This window comes from Sus scrofa, chromosome 11, assembly GCF_000003025.6.
Source record: "Sus scrofa isolate TJ Tabasco breed Duroc chromosome 11, Sscrofa11.1, whole genome shotgun sequence".
In the NCBI taxonomy this organism is placed as follows: domain Eukaryota; kingdom Metazoa; phylum Chordata; class Mammalia; order Artiodactyla; family Suidae; genus Sus; species Sus scrofa.
Genome location: NC_010453.5, coordinates 43,945,706 through 43,966,113, shown reverse-complemented (window position 1 = coordinate 43,966,113; position 20,408 = coordinate 43,945,706). Strand labels below are relative to the sequence as shown.

The window sequence follows — 20,408 nt, the reverse complement described above, 5'->3', positions numbered from 1 at the left end:
AATTAAACCTTTGACCTTCTGTAGAGTTAAGTCTCCTTTGATTAGATAAAGTAACAATTTATGGTCCAGCATGAGGTTGCACATGAAATGAATAATGCAATAGACTCCGTGTGGACTGAGAATCTATTGCTTTTGAAAAGATGAATGCTGTTTAAAGGGGGAAAAGTCCGCTTAAGTGTGTTGTCTTTATTCAGTATGCACTTTAGCAATATTTCAAAAGGCTTTATTTCCAAGATAAAGTTATGTTGAATTTTCTAATTCTCATAAGGAAGATGTATGGCAAGAATACTGCAAAAAGCTTTGTAACTCTTTGTAGGACTGTCTCATGAGTGATTATGCCACATACTCCAGGTATTAACAAAGACTGAACTATAAAATAAATAGTTGCATGAGAAAAATGACCATCGATTTTACAGAGGGAGTTCTAGAATGTTGGGACAGTTAATGTAGTATAATTTGTGATAACATGATGAGCTACTCTTAACATGCCTCAAATTGATAATGGATAACTTTTACCAACAAGAAGCAGAGCAACAATAATAAAATATAGTCATAATAATATTAAGCTAGGTTCTTAACTTTTTAACCAACTGATGGGAGTTCTGTTTCTGGTTATTATGATGCAGGAACTTTGGTGAATAACAGTAATGATTAAGTCATGTTATAAATTTGAAAAGCCATAACTCATTGCCAGAAGAATGATTGAATATGAATTTCCAGGTATTGCTCTCCTTTGCCATGTGTTCTTTTCAAAATTGTTTGGGAAAATTGAGAAAAATCTCGAATCCACCAGTGAAAATATTTTATTGGAAATGCCTTAATGACTCCAGAATAGATACACATGCTTTCAGACTCAGAGTTGATGTTTACTTCTGCCTTCAGCTATGGGGAGCTAGAGAAATGTGTACACTAGCACCGGTCCGTGTTCCTTACAAAGCTGTTGTGATTAGCTGGTTGTTTAAATTACTAATTGACATGCAGAAGTTGAATGCTTGAGAGAAGTGTTTTAGTTTTAGTTTGGTTCTTTTTCAATTAGCTTAAATTATTTAAGGTGAATAAATCTACTGCAGTGATTTAGTTTCCTTTAATAGAATCTCATGGTACAACATAAATTAGGTCAAGAGAAGCCACTGGATCTGTGTAACTACAGACTTTGCTCCTAAAGTGCAGAGATATAAGGAAAATAGAAGATTTGCTCTGATACACTGTTGTTTTGAAATAAAATAAAAGGTTTTATCAGAATGCACAGACTCATATTTCTTGCCATCCTGGGAATTAAATATTTCTTTCTGTTGTAATGATTTTGGTAGCAAAGAAGTAGAAATGAATAGTGCAATGTCACCTATTAGTAATTCTCTTTTGACATCTACCTGCCTTGTTTCTTTGTGAGCTCAGAAGGGAAATAGTTTTGAACTTATTTCTTGAACAATAAAGTACACGGTTGCCTCACAATCAGACAGTTTAAGTAACTTGTCTAAATTACACTAGAAAAAAATATAAGTAACTTGACTATGATTACAAAAGCACACAACACCCTCTTGGAGATGGTAACCACTAGAGGCTATGGACTAAGAGCCATTTTTCTTTTCAATCTTCCTTAACACATGGTAGTATCTATTTTTCACATTAATCAGGATTATTCTTTTCCATAGTCCAACTTTAAAACTGTAACCAAAACCCAACTTTTACAAGCCCTACAATTGGCCTGTCACCATTCGAACTTTTCTTGTCATCTTATCGGGAAAAATAGCTTTCTTACAGGCACACATTGACAGAGCCCCATATGCTACCTTGATTCTGGAAAAAGAAAATAAATGGGACTTATCAAAGTATCAAAGGATTTGAAAGAGGACTTCCATGGTGTTGAAAAAGTAGAAGAACATTTGGAAAGATTATTCTCAGGCTGCAATGCCAACAAGGTGACATTTTTGCAGGAAATTGAATTTATGATACCCTTTCCACTTTTCTCTTATTATACTGCCTGGACTGTCACCAATATATTGACAAGTAGCCTCTTTAAAAACTTCCTTTCAGGGAGTTCCCACTGTGGCTTATGGGTTACGAACCCAACTGGTATCCATGAGCTATGAGTTCAATTCCTGGCCCCGCTCAGTGGGTTATGTGTCTGATGTTGCCATGAACTGTGGTATGTGTCACAGACATGTCTTGGATTCTACTTGCAGTGACTGTGGTGTAGGCTGGCAGCTACAGCTCTAATTCGACCCCTAGCCTGGGAAGTTCCATGTGTCATGGTCGCATCCCTAAAAAGCAGAAACGAAAGAAAGCAAAACAAAAAACCAAACCCAACCAACCACCCAAACAAACCCAAACAAAAACAAAATAACTTCTTTTCAGAATATCAGTTACTCCAAGGCTAGTAAGAGCACCTCCCTGGGGCCAATGCATTTAGTAATTTGGGTGATAAGTCATGCAGGTACTAAGAAGTATTAGGCCTTAGAGCAAGATTAGGACACCCAATGCCCAGTTTATTAGAGAATGAAATAATAATGAGAAGGGTGCTTTAAAGAAAATTCAAGTCAAAGCTTACCGATTTCAATTTGTTCCTATCTAGAATTTCTTCTAAACGCAAGGTATAGACAGGAAAATAATATGTTTGCTTTTCTCCTCTGCCTTGTTGCTCTGTATTTAAAATCTAGGACTCAGGCTAATATTTCAAACACTCTATTTCACTAGTAGTGCGGGTTTAAAGTTTTGTGCACAATTAAAATTGAATGCCCATTGTTTCTGTGGCATATTTGCTAAATTTTATAAAACAGTCACAAATGAACATTTAGATCAGGTTTTTAAGTAGAGTCAACTTATATTTGTGGTATCATCTAAGTTTCTGTGAGTGTGACTTCCTATGCAATCCATAAGCTACTTGGGCAGAGGGGATCCGTTTTCCTTCAATGATTCCATAGTTTACTGTATTATGCACTTTTCTTTTCACATTTATTGGCAGATTAGTGTGGCCAATGCTGAAGTGGGAGTTAGGGGAATTGGGATTACTGTATCATTATTTAATGGTGTAACTTTATGGAAATGATTAACCCTGCTGCCCTTAAGTTTCATCATCAGGAAAATAAAAAGGTTGCAGTAGATAAAGTTTGCTCATCTTTATGTTTTATAAGTCTGGACTCCAAGTGGCAATTCAGAAATATTTTTTTCTCAAGGTAGGAATGTTAACAGATGGAGTAAAAGTGAAAGCTATATCTTCAAGACCTTGTTGTATGAGGTTCTACTTTTCTAAATTATTATTTTAAATCCTCATGATTTAAACATTTGAATTGATTCTGTTTCAGCCTGATTCTATGAGTGCTTATAAACTGAGTGTTTCTGGAGTTCCTGTTGTGGCTCAGCCATAAGGAACCTGGCTAGTATCCATGAGAATGTGAGTTCAATCCCTGGCCTCACTCAGTGGGTGAAGGACTGGTGTTGTGGTGTGCTGCGGCGTAGGTCGTAGATGTGGCTCAGATCTGGTGTTGCTGTGGAAGTGGAGTAGGCTGGCAGCTGCAGCTCCAATTGGACCCCAAGCTGGGGAACTTCCATATGCCATGTATGCGGTCCTTAAAAGAAAGAATTAAGTATTTCAAAATCTTCCATGGAAATTTCCCAGTGATTTTACACATGGCCAAATGACATCACCTTGGTGTTTCTACCTCCTACCTTATTTCCTATCTCCTGCCCTTATTTCCTTAACTCTGGAGACTATCGTTTTTAAGCCACTTAGAAAAGAATGCTAAATTTGAGGTCTATTTGATTATCAGCCATTATCAATATTATAATAAACTCTGTGTATTTCTCCAAATTAGTGGATTTTTGTTAATCCAAACATCTAAAAAATCTAATTTAATCAATTGAACAACTGAAAACTGGTATTGGGAGTGTTCCCATTAATGGCCTCAAAGATCAATTTTCCTTTTCCCTGCAGAATATAAATGTGTTTCAAAGGACAAGAAAAGTCAGTCTAATGGACATTAGGCAACAAACTCACACTCAAAATCGTCAGTCTGTTCTAATGTATAATTAAGTTACTTATTTGAGTTGCTTATCATTTTTGCTATTTAATCATTTGAGAATGAGGACAGGCATGTTTCAATCACAATTTCCATTTATTTAGAAAATATTGAGAAATAAAATAACTGTGAAAATTAGTTTCAGTTTTTTAGACAGCTGGTGTTTAAGTAAGGATAGGAAGAAAATAGAGTAGAAAAAATGTACTGGTGTTTTCAAGTTGTTATATTGAGCCAAGAGTTCTTCTAAGACCTGGAGTGATTTCAATTGAGTTGTAATTCAAACTCATATGGAGCTTACAATGCACCTTCAACAGAGTTTTGCAAAGAGTCTATAGGAACTGTCAGGAGCAGAAAGATTACTTCACAGTAATGACTGTTGAATTGAACTATGCTTTTTGATGTTTTCCTTTCCAAATTGAATTGTTGGACAAGATTAACTGTACACAGTGAGAGTTTTAAATGAATGACTATGTAAAGCATTAAGTGTCTCTGTATGCCACTTGGGGGAGAAAAAGCTAGAAGGTTTAAATGAATAAATGCATTTAATGCAGAAAATGCCTGGGCTAATTTTACAATTCCTTTACTAACATCCTTTATGGAAAATAGAAACCCACTTTATTCATCTGTCTTGGTTATATGGCTCTGGTTGAAGTAATTTAATATTCCTGCTTTCCACTAATCTTCTAGTTCAACAGAAGTAAACAATAGGTTTCATAAATTAAAAATACACTCTTCTGAACATGCTTATAAGATTAAAAAAACAAGGCTGTAAACATTTATGACTGAAACAAACTAGATTGTTCAAATACTGCCATGATGTATCATGTATATCAATATGGCACTGATATCAGTTAGAATGCAAACAAGGTTTTAAATGATGTGCCCCTTCATTTCAGCTGGCGAATCCGCTTCACACCATCTGCCTATCAGATGGTTAGGAACCAGGACTGCGTATTAATGCCACATGTTCGATTTTCCTCCTTCTTGTAATGGTTAGATTCATATTGCTAATAGCTGTGCATGAGCACTGTCGATGAAATTTCTGTGACGGTGGGGTGATGAGATATTTATAAGCCGCCTGTCTCCCTGAATAATCAGTAGGAAGAATGCCAGACATAAATAACTTATCAATTCCAGAATATTAATAATAACTACCATTGGCTATAATCGACTGCAGGCTAAAATGTTTCCTTTTTTCTAAATTTGGGTAAAGTGACAGAGACAAATAAAGAGTCTATTATATGGAAGCTTTGAATGCTTCCTATCTATTGCTTCTAACTGATTTTATTTAGCCATTAGGTTTGGGGAAGTTCATTTTATATGGAATGCAGTGTAAAAGTAGACAACATATCAAACATTTGGAAGTCATCTTAATGTCTTTGAAACCAAAGATCAAAGATTAGACCTTTCAAGTTAATGAGCAAACAAACAGACCAGAGAAAGAATTTGACAGCAATATGTCTCTTTTATTGATATTTATAATCTATAGTTGTAATCTACTCTTTAAAACTAGGGGTACCAACTTATTTGAAATGAATAGAATGGGGATACTTTTCCCTTTTTAGAGAGAGCAATCAGGATTGTATAACAATAGTTGAAGGATTTAAAGGCTATTTTGATAAAAATTGAGAGCAGAAGAAAAATGCTATCTTTGCAAAGCAAAATAAGGCTCTTAAGTGATAATAATGCCAGCTTCCCTTCCAAATGATAAACCCATGGATTGGTTTTAGGATATTGAATTTGAAGTAGCAGGCTTTGTATCAATATAGCACAGGGTGAGATTTAGTGATCTTACGATAAATTTGGTCAATGTAGACTGCTAAACCAAATGATTTGATAGAAACATGGTTTTCAGGTATCTTACAGGTGTCTGCACTGTTAGATAGATTTTGTCATATTTGCATTTTTTGTAGCTAAATAAAGGTAAAACTAAATAAAGACATGATGGATATTATGGGTTACTTGATAATATTGCCTCCCATTTTCAGAGGACTTAGTATATGTTCATGCTGATGTGTGACTTATTTTACCTTTATTCTCCACAACACCTCTGTGAGGTCGGAACGCCTATCTCTGTTTTAGAGATGGGAATTTTGAAGCCTTAGGAATTATATAACTTGCTGCAGAGTTTCAGGTAAATTTGATGCGTGTTGTCCAAAGTTTGTATGGCTTGTTGGAGTGGTTTTTTGTTTTTGTTTTTTTTTTCTAACGTCTGTATGTTCACTCCTTATAGGATAGTGAGTTTGGATAACTAGTAATTTCCATGCAGTCACTTTTCAACAAGAACTTTAGAAGATTTTTTGTTTGTTTGTTTCTTTGTCTTTCGTCTTTTTAGGGCTGCACCCACAGCATATGGAGGTTTCTGGCCTAGGGGTCTAATCAGAGCTGTAGCTGCTGGCCACAGCCACAGCAACGCCAGATCTGAGCCACGTCTGCGACCTATACCACAGCTCACTCAATGCTGGATCCTTAACCTACTGAGCAAGGCCAGGGATCAAACCTGCTACCTCATGGTTCCTACTGGATTTGCTTCCACTGAGTCACGACAGGAACTCCAGAACTTTAAAAGATTTTAATGGGGCATCAGAAAATAAAAACACAAATGCAAGTAATCTCTAAGCCAAGATAAAAACAAAGAATTTCTAACACTAGCTAGTATTAATATAGAATTTGCTCTCGAGAACTAGAGTAGAATGGACCTTGCAGCAATGAGTTTGTAGAGTAATTCAGACGCTAATATGACAAGCTGTGTTTTTAAATTTGGGTAAAATTATATTCATTCTTTTGAATTGTTAGCAATAGAGTTATCGAAGATCAAATAAGAAAAAGAAAACCTAAGTATTTTTGCATAATATAAGGCATATGGGCTTTAATCTCAGTTCAATGCACAGTCCCTTTCCTGAGGGCCAATCAGAGTCTAAGAGTTGCATAATCTATAACTTATTATCCTTCTTCTGAAGGAAAAATATCTTTTTAAAACAAAATTTCTCAATTCATTGTATTGTCAGTGGCAAATGAATATTAAATATATGTTAAAGTTTCCCCATTTTTTTTTTTTGTCTTTTTTTCTAGGGCTGCATGCGCGGCATATGGAGGTTCCCAGGCTAGATGTCTAATCAGAGCTGTAGCCACCGGCCTACACCAGAGCCACAGCAATGCCAGATACAAGCTGCGTCTGGGACCTACACCACAGCTCATGGCAACACCGGATCCTTAACCCACTGAAGGAGGCCAGGGATCGAACCTCATGGATGCTAGTTGGGTTTGCTAACCACTGAGCAACGATGGGAACTCCTACATTTGACTTCTCAATTCATTATGTATTTTTGTCTTTGGGTATGAGATACTGTAATTGTTCTTGATGAGTGTAAAAAAAGTCCGTTTGGGGAGGTAAAATATATGAATTAATCATTCCTTAGTGTAAGAGACTGTTACAGACACACACACACACACACACACACACACACACACACACACAGACACAGACACAGAGTGTAATATTTTCCCCATTGACAGAAAGAAATCTGGTGAAAATGGACTCGGGAGCAATTACCCAAATTGTTTAATTAGCAATTACTGTATATACTAAATAGATTTGTATGTATAAGTAGTTGGTTGAGTTAATAACGTGCATGACTATTGCATCTATAACATACAGAAGTGCCGCATTACCTGTCTGGCCTCTTTTCTGCTGCTGTGATGGGCTAGAGGCAATAAAACTCACCTTTCCAAAGTCTTCCCCACACTGCATCAGTATGTTTCAGATTCTGATTCTTGGTCCAACCAGATTTTGTATTTTAACAAGTTTCCTTGCTGATTCTTAAGCATACTCACTTTCTAAAACCACTGCCATTATGATCTACCTGGCTAATAAGCTTTTACTGTAAGATGTGGACTCACTTTAATGTACACCACTAACATCAAATAATCTAAGAGCCGTGAATATCAGAATCAACCTGTTAAAAGATAAAAACACAGATTTCTGGACTTCCCGCCTGGCTCAGTGGAAACGAACCTGACTAGTATCCATGAGGACGCAGGTTCGAACCCTGGCGTCACTCAGTGGGTTAAGGATCCAGCATTGCCTTGAGCTGTGGTGTAGGTCGCAGATGCAGCTCAGATCTGGTGTGGCTGTGGCTGTGGCTGTGGCGAAGGCCAATGGCTACAGCTCCTATTCCACCCCTAGCCTGGGAACCTCCATATGCCGTGGGAGTGGCCCTAAGAAGAGCAAAAAAAAAAAAAAAACAAAAAACAAAAAACAAAAAAACGAAAAAACAAAAACCGCACAGATTTTCTCAGTCCATCCCGGAGACACACTCCTTGCATCTGGAATCAGAGGAAGATAATCTTCAACTTTACATGGCCTGCAGCTGGATTTGTTGTAGATTATCATTTGAGAAACACTGAATTACGTAGTTCCCAAGGAAAGCTGGCTTGTTTTGATGGGGAAGAGTGAAAAACAGTCATACATTTGCAGTAAAAGATCCTTCAGGAGTTCCCGTCGTGGCGCAGTGGTTAACGAATCCGACTAGGAACCATGAGGTTGTGGGTTCGATCCCTGCCCTTGCTCAGTGGGTTAACGATCCGGCGTTGCCGTGAGCTGTGGTGTAGGTTGCAGATGCGGCTCGGATCCCACGTTGCTGTGGCTCTGGCGTAGGCTGGCAGCTACAGGTCCGATTAGACCCCTAGCCTGGGAACCTCCATATGCCGCGGGAGTGGCCCAAAAAATGGCAAAAAGACAAAAAAAAAAAAAAAAAGATCCTTCAGGGTGGGATACTGAAGGAGAGGGCAACAAAAATTTCTAAATCTGAGGTGGGGGGCGGAGGGGGGGAGGGTTCTAAGTGAGAAAAGGTTGGGCAGTGAGGGAAAGTGTGGGGTCAGTGTTGTGGGTTGCTAGTGTTGCCACAAAGCAGGCCATTCTTGATTACATAGGAAGTGCTTTCACAGTGTGAATTCTCTATGAAGTACACACTGAAAACTAGAGTTATTTTGTGAATTTATTCCACTCATTTTTTTCAAAGACAGCTTCATTAGGGAATAAAATATACAGTCAAACCTCTTTCTAAAGCAAGTGTATAGGGAGTTTCCACTGTGGCATGGCAGGGTAAGGATCCAGCATTGTCTCAGCTGCAGAGCAGGTTAGATCCCTGGCCTGGTGTAGTGGGTTAAGGATGAGCATAGGATTTTTGTTGTTGCAGCTGTGGCACAGGCCGATCCCTGTCCTCGGAACTTTCATATGCTGTTGGTGTGGCTAAAAAAGAAAAAAAAAAAGAATATGTCAAAGGAATATATGTACACTGGTTCACTTTAGTACAGCAGAAAGTGGCACAACACTGTAAGTCAACTATAATACAAAAAATAAGCAAGTGGGTAGATTCTAAGTTAAGAGTGTACTAAAGACAGCAAGTAGGAGAGGATTTGAGAATTACATCAAAGATTTGAAAGGGCCCTGGCAAGCCCAACAGGAAGTCCAGTAAATGCAGAGGGAGTGAGACCTTTGTGATTCAATCCAACCCTAGGCAGATGTGGCTTTGGAGAGTAAACAATTTTTATTAAATTAATGAGATTTGCTACTCCTCATATATTTCTATGGACTATAATACAATGTTTTAAATTACTTAATATTGATATTGTCAAAATAATGCTCATATTTCTCCTGTGGCTTTCCACGTCATCTAGTTTGAGAAGTTTTGTATTGTTTTTTATTTCCTTTGGTGACACTTTGTGCCAGGTTTTGTAGTCAAAGTTTGGGATACACATACGAAGAAAGTATTTCCATCCTTTCAGTGTTATAACCTCCTTAGAGAAGCTAGACCTGAACCTACCCCCGCCACCCAGCAAAACACACATTGCCCAAAAAAAGAGCCAAACACAGGTTAAGGGACTGAATTTCTGTTCTCAGATCACACATTAAAGCAACCTGAGGAACAGTAAAAACAACCAAAATATATAGATGTAGGGGCCCTAAGGAGAATCTTAGATGACTGGACTCAGCTACTTGCATAATCTTAAAGTTCCATGAGTAAATCTGATGCACAAAGAATGCAAAATCTCACTCAGCGGGCCTGAGAACACAAGTAAGTGGACCACTGGCTCTGCTCATGTGGGAAGGTCAGTTTTTGCAAAGAAGCTGTCCTTTGAGTCTTAGGCTAATCCTGGAAATGTTGGACCTTTTTTCCAGGTAGATCGAAGAGTCAGAAAGCAGAGCCTGATCCTCCCAGAGAACATATTTAAGCCATCACATGATGGATGCAAGGGCAGGTCTAGGGCAGGGGGCTGGGGAGCTTTTCTAGAAAGTGTGACAACATGTGCAAATCTGGCTTGAAAGAGGAAATGTAGTCCATTAGAGGACATGAAAGGAGCACAGAGAGCAAAGGGGCCCTGGGGGAAAGATGATGCTACAGAGATAAGTAGGGGACTAAGCCCACAGGGCTCTGACAGCCACATGAAGCATCCAGCTTCTCCTCAGAGTGGGCTTGGAATGCCATGATTGGATTTTTGCTTTCATAAGGTTATGTTGACTGCTGTAGGAATAATAAGAGATTGGAGGTAGGAAAAAGTAGAAGCTGTTAAGAGACAATGGCAGGACTCCAGGGAAGAAAAAGTGGCAGCTTGCACTAGGGGGAACCAGTGGAGACAGAGAAAATTGGCTGAATTTGAAAGCTATTAAAGAATTAAATTTGAGGACCCATCAAACAACCAGGTGAGTTAGTGCAGCTGAAATCAGCAGCTGTTGCAAATGTCATAGCTTTCTTCCTGCCTTTATGAAACCAGACTAAAATAGACATATAGTTACACACACATCTAGATGTTCGAATTTGTATTTGAAATGTAAACTGGGCGGGGGGTCAGGTGGGGATTGTCAAATGGAAAAATAGATCTGAGATCAGGTAAATAATAAAATCATGAAAGGCATTTTTTAAAGTCAAGGGTTAATGCAGGCAGCTCAGGAAAGTAGGATTCTTCTCGCTGAGGGGGCTGCGGCCATCCTGCCACATCCTGCAGGAGTCATAGCTAGGTCTGGGCTTGATTTACTAAAGATTCAGGCAAGACATGTCCAGTTTTTTCGAAATATGGTACAGTGTTCTTTACATAGTTTACCTTATTTAATCCTTCTGTCACCCCTTATGAAAAGGGTGACTTTACAGATGAAGAAGCCATCCTTAAGATTTTATAGCTTGTCTAAACCCATATCACACATAGTTATGTTTCATGCCACTGAGTTTGATTCAGGTCTATCCAGTAGTAACAATCATATCTCAGGTTGTGGGTTTGTCTTTCTTATTTGAATACTATGGAACAAGATTTACCTGCCCTATAAATAAAGGAGAAAGACCTTAGACATGCCATAAATTGGAGATACGACAACACCAGGCAATGGAGGGAAAGGACAAGTGGGATGTTCCCATTTGTGACAAGGCGAAATTGAGGAAGAGGGATTTTCTGGGAAACACACGGAGAATTTTAAGAGAACAGGAAAGAAAATGTTCTGAAACATCTTTGAAGGAAATGAGTAACTGGGGAGAAAATTCAATCATAGGAAGATGAGAGAATCAGTTCAAGTTGGGACTTAAAAGGCAAAAAGTGTTCAGTCTGGACCCAGATGAATTCCTTGAGTTCAGATCAGCGCCTTTTTAGGGGGCAGTTATCAGTTTGTCATGCAAAGATCCTCTCTGAAGTTCTTGTTGCATTGGAGTGAAAGTTGTCCAGGTCTCTTTAGTCTGATCTGAAGGAAAGGTGAGGTGTTCTCCTAACCCCTTAAAAAAAAAAAAATAGCACTGATTTCCAGGGAAAAGGATTTCTCAAGATTCCTGAGGCTGTCACTTATTTGCGGTAGTAACTAGAACTGATGATTAGTGGAGAGGAAAAGGGGAGAGGTGTTCAGGCTCTGATCCACCAGCTGCAAGTGGAAATAAATCACACAGATAAATTCAAACCTGGCTGAAGCTCTATAGCCAGAAACTCTGAAGCAGATACAGCTGAAGGAGTATGAGGGTGGTGGTGGGGATGGGGGTGGGGGTTGGAGTGGGGGTTGGTATATGTGTTCCCATAGTCAGTCAAAGTCTCAGAGTTTGAAATAATATAGCATAGAAAAACTTGACAAAATCCTAATATCCATTCATACAGTGGTAAATTTGATATAACACACATAATAAAAAATATAAATCCAAAATGCACAGGGAGGTTATTGACATATTTCAGTGTCTGTCATTTTGCAGAAGAGTGCCAGGATGAAGTGAATTGACTTGGTAAATTTCACCCATTTAAGTAAAGCATACCACTCCTCTGCTCAAAAACTTTTGCTGCTTACCTAGCGTCCTTCCATAAAGCAGGGTCTTAGCCTTCTGCTCTTCTGTATCTGGTCTCAAAATGTATTTCTAGTATCATGCTCACTTCTCCCTCCTGTTTTCTGGATGAACAGAGACAAACTATTTTGAGCAGATATCACGGCATAGTGGTTAGAAGTACCTACTCTGGGGCTAGCATCCTAGAAGCTGGGAAGGAGGTGGGTAAGTGAGTCAGGGGACAGGGATATTTCAGATAAAGGCAATGGCCTTTGTGAAGGCAAAGGCTGAAAGAGGCAGAGCACCGGTGGATCCTGGGGCCATGTTCAGCATGTGTGGCATGAGAATAGGGAAACTTGGGGTGATGAGGTAGGCTTCTAGTTCTAATGAAAAGCTTTGTGAATTAGGATAAACAGTTCGGATGTTTCCCCCATTTGGGCAGCTGATGAGGATTTGAGGCAGGCAGGGGATGTCATGTTCTGATGGTTTTGTTTGAGAGAGAGTTCTGATTGCATTTTTACCACCATCCTTCTATGTATGAATTATGTTTCTGCTAATATCGTATGTGAGATTTTACAAAGCTCTCTTCATTACGTCAAAGTTGTTTCAATGCTTAGTTGGGAATAAATGAATGATACCAGAGTGTTGCATAAAGGAAACAGGCAGTATGATATGTTTGTCTCTGCACTGTGTTAGGTACATGGACTATTGCTTGAAAAATCAGAATTTGAATTACCTCGTTTTTAATTTATTCTTTTAAGGTTTGACAGCAGCAGCTGCGGCAGCTGCCGCTGCTACCAACGCAGCTATCGCCGAAGCAATGAAGGTGAAAAAAATCAAATTAGAAGCTATGAGCAACTATCATGCCAGTAATAACCAACATGGAGCAGATTCTGAAAACGGGGACATGAATTCAAGTGTTGGTAAGTTTTGTGTTCACTGAAACTTACTGTGATCATTCTACTACTAAATGACTTTCTTTTCCAGAACCCAACTATTGGCTTCCCATTCAAGAAGTTGGTACCTTTAGCTTTGAAAATAATGTACATTTTGAAGAAACCAATTAGACTCTGTAACAACATGCACTCTAAATAATTAGCAATGTTATTCTTAAATATAAAATTAACTTTAGGTCTGCAACTTATACTCTAAGATTTCACTTAAAATCTTTCATAATACTAGTAAACTTTAATAGAGTTCTGAAATACTGATTATAGTTAAAGTGATGGAGGAATATTTACAAAACAAAACCACACGCTATCTTTTTTTTTATTCTTAGTGCATTGGTTATCAAATAAGAAATGTGCCTTAGCAGCAAAACATATAAACTTAATTTTTTCATGTGCTGCCAAGAATAAGAATTATACTGATAATGAATTTTTTTCTATATATACCCACTACCAGTTTCTCTTATTTAAAAATAAAATGCAACTATAATTTCTTAATTTGATCATTTTCTTTATTAAGGTATAGAGAGGAGAAAAGTTGATAGTTGCTATTTAAACCAAAAAAAGAACAGCTTTCTCTTTGCTGAATTCATTTGGGTAATATGTTCTGTCAGATACAACTTCAAATGAGGGTTAAATTTTTATTGATGACAACTTTAGCGTCTGTGTGTCAGTGAGATAAAATATTTTATTCTGCCACTGTACTGTATTATTTCCCTATAGAAAGGAGACATCATGCTCAAAATGTAATTTAACAAGAAGAATATGGATACAACAAGAGGTACACAGATACTATATCCAGCATAGATGTTCACAAGGAATAACTGATGGCAGTTCAGTTAGATTTTGTTGTTGTTGTTGTTGTTGCAGCATTGTAACAGATTATTTCTTTAAATAATCAGCATCTCCCTACTCTCCATCCATTGACCTATAGGGAAGGGTGCAGGAAGGAATACTGTGGACTTCAGTGATGATCATTTTCACCATGGTTCTATGGAATCATGTGCTAGATCTGAATAACAGTAGGAAGGAATTTTAAAACATACACACAAAACACAAAATGCCACTTCTCCAGTGATGCCAAGGGGGTAGCTTCTAATGTTAAAAGGGGAAAGAACTTTTGAGCAGAACTAGAAAAGATAAATAGAAAAGGAGGGGCATTAATGGGTTGGGTTGAAAGTATGGTAAAGAAGGTGGTAGCCGTTCTTAGGAGGATAATGGATGTGGAAGAAACCAAAGATACGGCTCAAAAACTGAAAGGGACTAAGGGAAAGATCAATGCTTGCATTGGCGGTGCTTCTAGCGAGAAGATGAAGGGAGGTGACTGTTTAGGTCATGGTTACATACATCAGTTTGACCTTTCAAAAGTTGAAAACAGTGTTGGAGTTCCTATAGTAGCTCAGTGGTTAACGAACCCCACTAGCATCTGTGAGGACTCGGGTTTGATACCTGGCCTCGCTCCGTGGGTTAAGGATCTGGTGTTGCCTTGAGCTGTGGTTTTGGTTGCAGAGGTGGCTTGGATCCTGTGTTGCTGTGGCTGTGGCATAGGCTGGCAGATGTAGCTCTGATTTGATCCCTAGCCTGGGACGTCCATATGCTGCGGGTGTGGCCCCCCCAAAGCAAAACAACAACAAAAACAGTGTTGAGGTAAAATGAAAGAACTGTTATTCTCTTTTTAGAACTGATGAATGCATATTATTTTAAAGCGGTAGTCTTTTACTATGGCCCATAAAAGAGAATGCAATTGGACACTTTGATAAACAAGAACTTGGCTACTATAAACTATAGTTATAATCACAAAACACAATATGGATTGTTTTCGAATTTGTAGAAGAGTAAGTCTTTAATGAAGGCTGTTTTGGGTAGTTGGTATTGGGAAGAGGGATCTTTAAATTAAGTAGTTTAATAGCATTTAAAGCAAAATATCTGAAAACATGATATCTCTGTTCAAATATCCTGAGCAGCAGAGCAAAAGTTGACTTTGGAGAGACCAATAAGCATAATATAAAGAGTACATAGCTCATAATTAAGCACTGACATACATTTGATGTTTGATATTATAGCATAACATTTGCCTTCTGACCCAATTATAGCTTATCATCATTATTTTGGTACCTAGGCTATCACAGTAACGTAAGAAATAAATTAAATTTTGTTTTGGGTTTTCGTAGGAAGAAATTGCTTTTCTTCCATTAAGGTATTTTCTTGCTAGTTTACATTGCTTTTTACTTTTGACACCTATCATCCAATTTGAACCAGAAGTAGAAATGTATTTGTATTTTCCTAGAGGGTCTTCATATCTTGAGATTGTGTCAACATTAGCGCATTGCTAGTCCCTAAGGCATGTAGATCCTGTGTATTAGATATCTGTAACTAATTTGGGGGAAAATGTTATCGTTGCCATTTTTATTCTCTTCTCACATACTGCTGTCCTCTAAGAATCTGTGATTTATTACCCTTCCCAAGCACACCCCCTGCCCCCTTCTTTATCTAAAGATCAGGGAAAAGAGGGTTTGGGGGGAGGGATAGGGTAGAATGCCAAGCATACAGGGTGGGGGGAGGTCGGGGCTGAGCTCCCATAGATCACAGCAGTTGCTGAGTTGAGCCGTTGTTTTAAATTGGGCCCCTGTCTTCTCCAGTTCTGCCTCGTGGTAAGTGTTCAGTAACTACTTGCTCTGTGACTTTGGAAAGTTATGTGAACCTTCCGAGCCTCACATTCCACATCTGAAAAATGGTGTAACTAAGAGTATCTACATCATGAGAATTAAAAGAAATCATATTTGTTGAGTGTTTATCATTTTATTCATTACAATGCCTGTTTATCACATTTTTGGGGTCACCCCTAAGGTTAGTCGTTGTGGTAGTGCTTTTGCTGTTATCATTGTCATCATTATTATTATCTACTCCAGAAAATTAACTTCATTCTCTTTTTACAGCCATCCACTGCTTCGTCCTTTGTTTTCTTCTTCTCTCTGCTTGGTATCATTTGTTAAGCTGCAGGCGGGTGAGGAAATTGGGGGGCAGCTCTTACGTCATTTGGATTTTGTTGTATGTTTGATCTTAACTTCTAGGAACACAAAAATAGTCCTAATACAGTCTCAGGACTCACAGGGCCTTCAGTCTTCTGGGCGGAGTGGCTACACAGCAGACAGTCATAACAGGATGTGGTGGATCCCTAGGCAACATCAGATAGCACGAGATACTTTAGGAAGTGGTATGGAAACCTATGAATTTCAGGAGGAATCCCAAGACTCTCAAAAGCCTTATATTTCAGAATACACCTCCTGCTCTCACGAATCTATCACTTGGCCCTTTGAAGCAGTGAAACCCCTCAGAGAGGTGCTACTTAAATGATGTATTGTTACTGCTCAGCCCTCCCCAAATCCAGTGATGTTTTGGAAGTCAAATCAAGGTTCTTTTTTTACCTCTTTCAACTCTTCTGGCTCCCTAGTTCTGTTAAACATTTCAGACATCTCTTTACAGAAACACTTTTTATTTCCCATAGTGGTAAATAAATCCTTATTGCCCCTGGAAAATTGATTTTATCTTTACTTGGTTTGGTTGACTTTGGCTTAGTGAAGTGAAGGGATATTTTTATTATAGATGATCCTTTCGAGTTCTTATATGAATTGTAAAAATTAGCTGGAGAAAAAAACATATTTAAAGAACCCTAGGACACTATGACAAATAATTATTTTGTATCCCAATTTTACATGGTAACCTTGAGCTCACATCTTTCCAACAGAACGATCACTTCTAGGAGGAAGTGAGGACTTGAGGATAGATCCGAGCAAGGCATCAGTGCGCTGAGTAAAATATATGGTCATGTCGCCATTCTCCCTCATCCACAATCAATTGGATTCTTTTAGTTTAATATTTACTTGCTAAGATGAGATGCTAGTCTGCATGGTGATAAACAGTCTGCTCCTGGCATCTGAAGGTGACCTGTCAGTTCATATGGACAAATCTCCTGCTTACTGAAATGTACAAAATAAATCATTAAAGCAGGCAGGTGCTCATTCCCAGATTTAAATCACCATAGATTTATGATTTGAATTAATGCTTCATTTGGCCATAGAAATAGATGCTGAGACAAATGATATGCACTGGTTGGGGTTTCCATACTGTAGCCATCCTGATATTGATTACTGAGATGTCTTTGCAATCTCTTGTTTATATCAAGTACTATCTTGTGACAGGTTGGCTGATATGAGCTACATTGCAGATAAGAAGGAAAAATGTCCTGGATTCTTTTTAGTGGCAACACTATCCACAACATACAGGCCAGATAAATTGCTATTTTTTTGCTTTGAGGACTGATCTACATAACCAGCTTAAAAAATGCTGCTTGGAAATTGGGACTGGGATATTGGAAAGGCAGAATTTAAAACCGGTGAACCCAAGGTCAATTCCATAGTCTCTATAGCTGTGTTTTATCTGCTTATCTTTTTTTTTTTTTTTTTTGGCATCATGCACATTTTTGAGGACACCAAATTAATCACAATCGATTTAATCTAAACAAAGGAAACTTAATTTTACTTCTAGTTTTAAAATGCTATATAAATATTGACATAGTGAGCATCTCTTAATAGTTTCTCTGTTATTTAAATACTTGCTAAACCTAATATCTTACTCCCTTAACTAATGACAACAAAGGAAACGACTCTTTAAAGATAAATACATTAAATATTACTCCCAAGTGCATGAGTTTGTGGACTGTAATTTACCAAGAGGCAGGAAAAGACTGCATTTTTACTTCTCTTAACATTTTATTTAAGGAAAACACTATGTACACAGTTTAAAGAATACTCGGAGGATTTAAGAGGGACCTTTGCCACCAGCTAATATCTGACTCATGGAACTGGTAAACAGCTATCAACAATAGTAGATTGCTTGCTTAGTAGGAAATGAGTTCATATCTATTCAAAATGTGATCTCAAAACAGATGTCCCAAGAAAATCTTATTGTTTAAACTATAGCCAGAACCCCCTAGCTGCTGGTATTTCTTTAAGGAAGTGAAGTAAGTCTTCAGAATTTCTCTTTCTGAACACTGTGGAAAGTCGGAGAATAGCCTGATGCAGAGATCCACAAATCTGAATGCCTTTCATATGCCTGAAAGATAAGATTCTTTTGCATTTTCCCAAACTTGCGATAGTCACAAGGATGTAGGAGTTTCAAGTGAAAACGAGAGCTTAAGTTTGGGATTAAACAGCTGTATTACATGGTATTCCTTGTTCCTCACTTCTGTCCACTAACCAACAAAACAAAACAATTAAAAAAAAAAAAAAAAAAAGAACCCTGGACGATAGAGAGATAAAATTATCTTTCCCAGCTGACCATCCTCTTATCTTTTTTTTTCTTAAACAATTCCCAAAGAAATAAAATAGTTTACACTGTAGTCATTTCCTTTCTTCTATCTCACGTGTCTATTTGGAAGGAAAACTTAATTTTATGATTTCAGGAAAAAGTCTTGGAGACCTTGAGAAAGCAAATAAAAGGAAACTGAGAACACAGGCCACCAAGCAAAGCTCTGGAGTTGCACACTGGATTCTCTGCCTTGGCAATGTTAATGAACCTCAAATCCTTCCTATAATTAGATGAGGGAATTGCTTATATTTTCAAACAGATGATGCTGCTATAATGAAACGATTGACAGGGAATTTAAAAGTGTCTACAGTAGTCATTTGGTTTCTGTTATAAAAAAAAAAGTTTAAAAAGAAGATTGGCTTTAGACATAGGTCCTGAGAGAGGTGGTAATTTACATAGCATGCTATGACAGGTGTCTTTGTATGGTGAGGAAATAAAGTGGAAGACGAGAGAAATGATGGGCAGGTCTAGCAATTTTTGGGGAGGGGGTGTCCTATGCTTATTCTGCTTAGGTTCTTTAAAAGGGGCCGAGACTCAAGAGATGGATCCGGATTGAGTGCACAGCTGTAACTGCTGATGAGCTAATTGCTCCTTATCTCTCAGCCCCATTCATCTTCATTTTTTACCAATTACTGAGAATTATCTGTGTTCTCAGTTGGATATGAGAGTTAATCCTTTTTGGTTAAGCTGGCAGTACTGTGAGCAGATTCCAAATCGGAGGGTGAAAAAGCCAAAGCAAGCTTGCTCTAAAAATGTCTCCAGTTCAATTACAGTATCACTGATTCATAAGAAATTTGCCATTGTTTCACAGATTAAATGTGGAAAGTTTTTTTTTTTTTAAAAAGCAAAACTTTCTTAATGTTTCTTTGCCTCACAATGATTAAGATCTTTCTTCCTGTCTGATGAGTAAAATTGAACAATATTAACAGCCAGGGTCTTGTAAACATGGAAACACACAAGACTACCCTAAAAGGCCAAAAAATTCTGACACATGAAAGGAGAACTATTTTAGAATTGATAGCTGTCAATTTATATGTAAACACTTTTAATCAATGCTCTGCTTTCTGTAGCTTCACATGTGGTGAGGAAACTATGCCCAAACATAAACCTTTTCACAAATGTCACATTAGTGGAATTTTAATGGAAAGACCACATAAGCATCTCCTAAAAGTGTATGAGGTGTCATGGTTTGAAATTCAATTGGTGGTGAATAAGCCATATGGTTCACACCATTTCTTATGTGAAAGATGTCTTCATATTCTGACATTTCACACAAAATTGCTTAGTCCCAACAATAAAAAACTGCAAAGTAGTAGGATACTCTGTTATACTTTTCAATGCCTTCTTAAATATTTAATATTTCTGGCGTTTCTTCTTCATTAAATATTTTAAATAAGGTTATCTAATGTGAAAATATGAAGAATATTTAGATAACCCAAGGCCAAATTTTCATTTGAACAACTTATCGTGAGATCAAACAAGATGCATCCAAAAACTGAGTTAGCGGAACAGAGAGCAAAATATGCCAGGAGGTTTAGTAATAACATAGCTAATAAATAACTTAGCTTCTTAGATAACTCTGTTACTTTCTCAGATTTCTTATGTAATAAATAGGAGTTTGACGTCCATTTACCCCCTTGGCTCCAACGTTCTTTGATTTTTTTGAAACTTTAGTAGAAGATACAAAGCACAAATTTATTCTTTACAGTGATTTTTAAATTAAAATGCAGAACTGAAACAACCTAAATATTCAAAACAAGGCATAATTACATATATTGTAACACATCATTTTA

The 20,408-nt window shown here is 37.7% G+C and overlaps 1 protein-coding gene across 1 annotated transcript in view; it reads left to right on the top strand.

Moving 5' to 3' along the window:
- DACH1 (dachshund family transcription factor 1) overlaps positions 1-20,408 on the top strand; it is a 422,381-nt gene that overhangs the window by 221,653 nt on the left and 180,320 nt on the right. Inside the window, exon 3 of the mRNA XM_001924267.6 lies at positions 13,063-13,224. Coding sequence (XP_001924302.4) covers positions 13,063-13,224 — 162 coding nt within the window. The remainder of the gene's footprint in view (positions 1-13,062; positions 13,225-20,408) is intronic.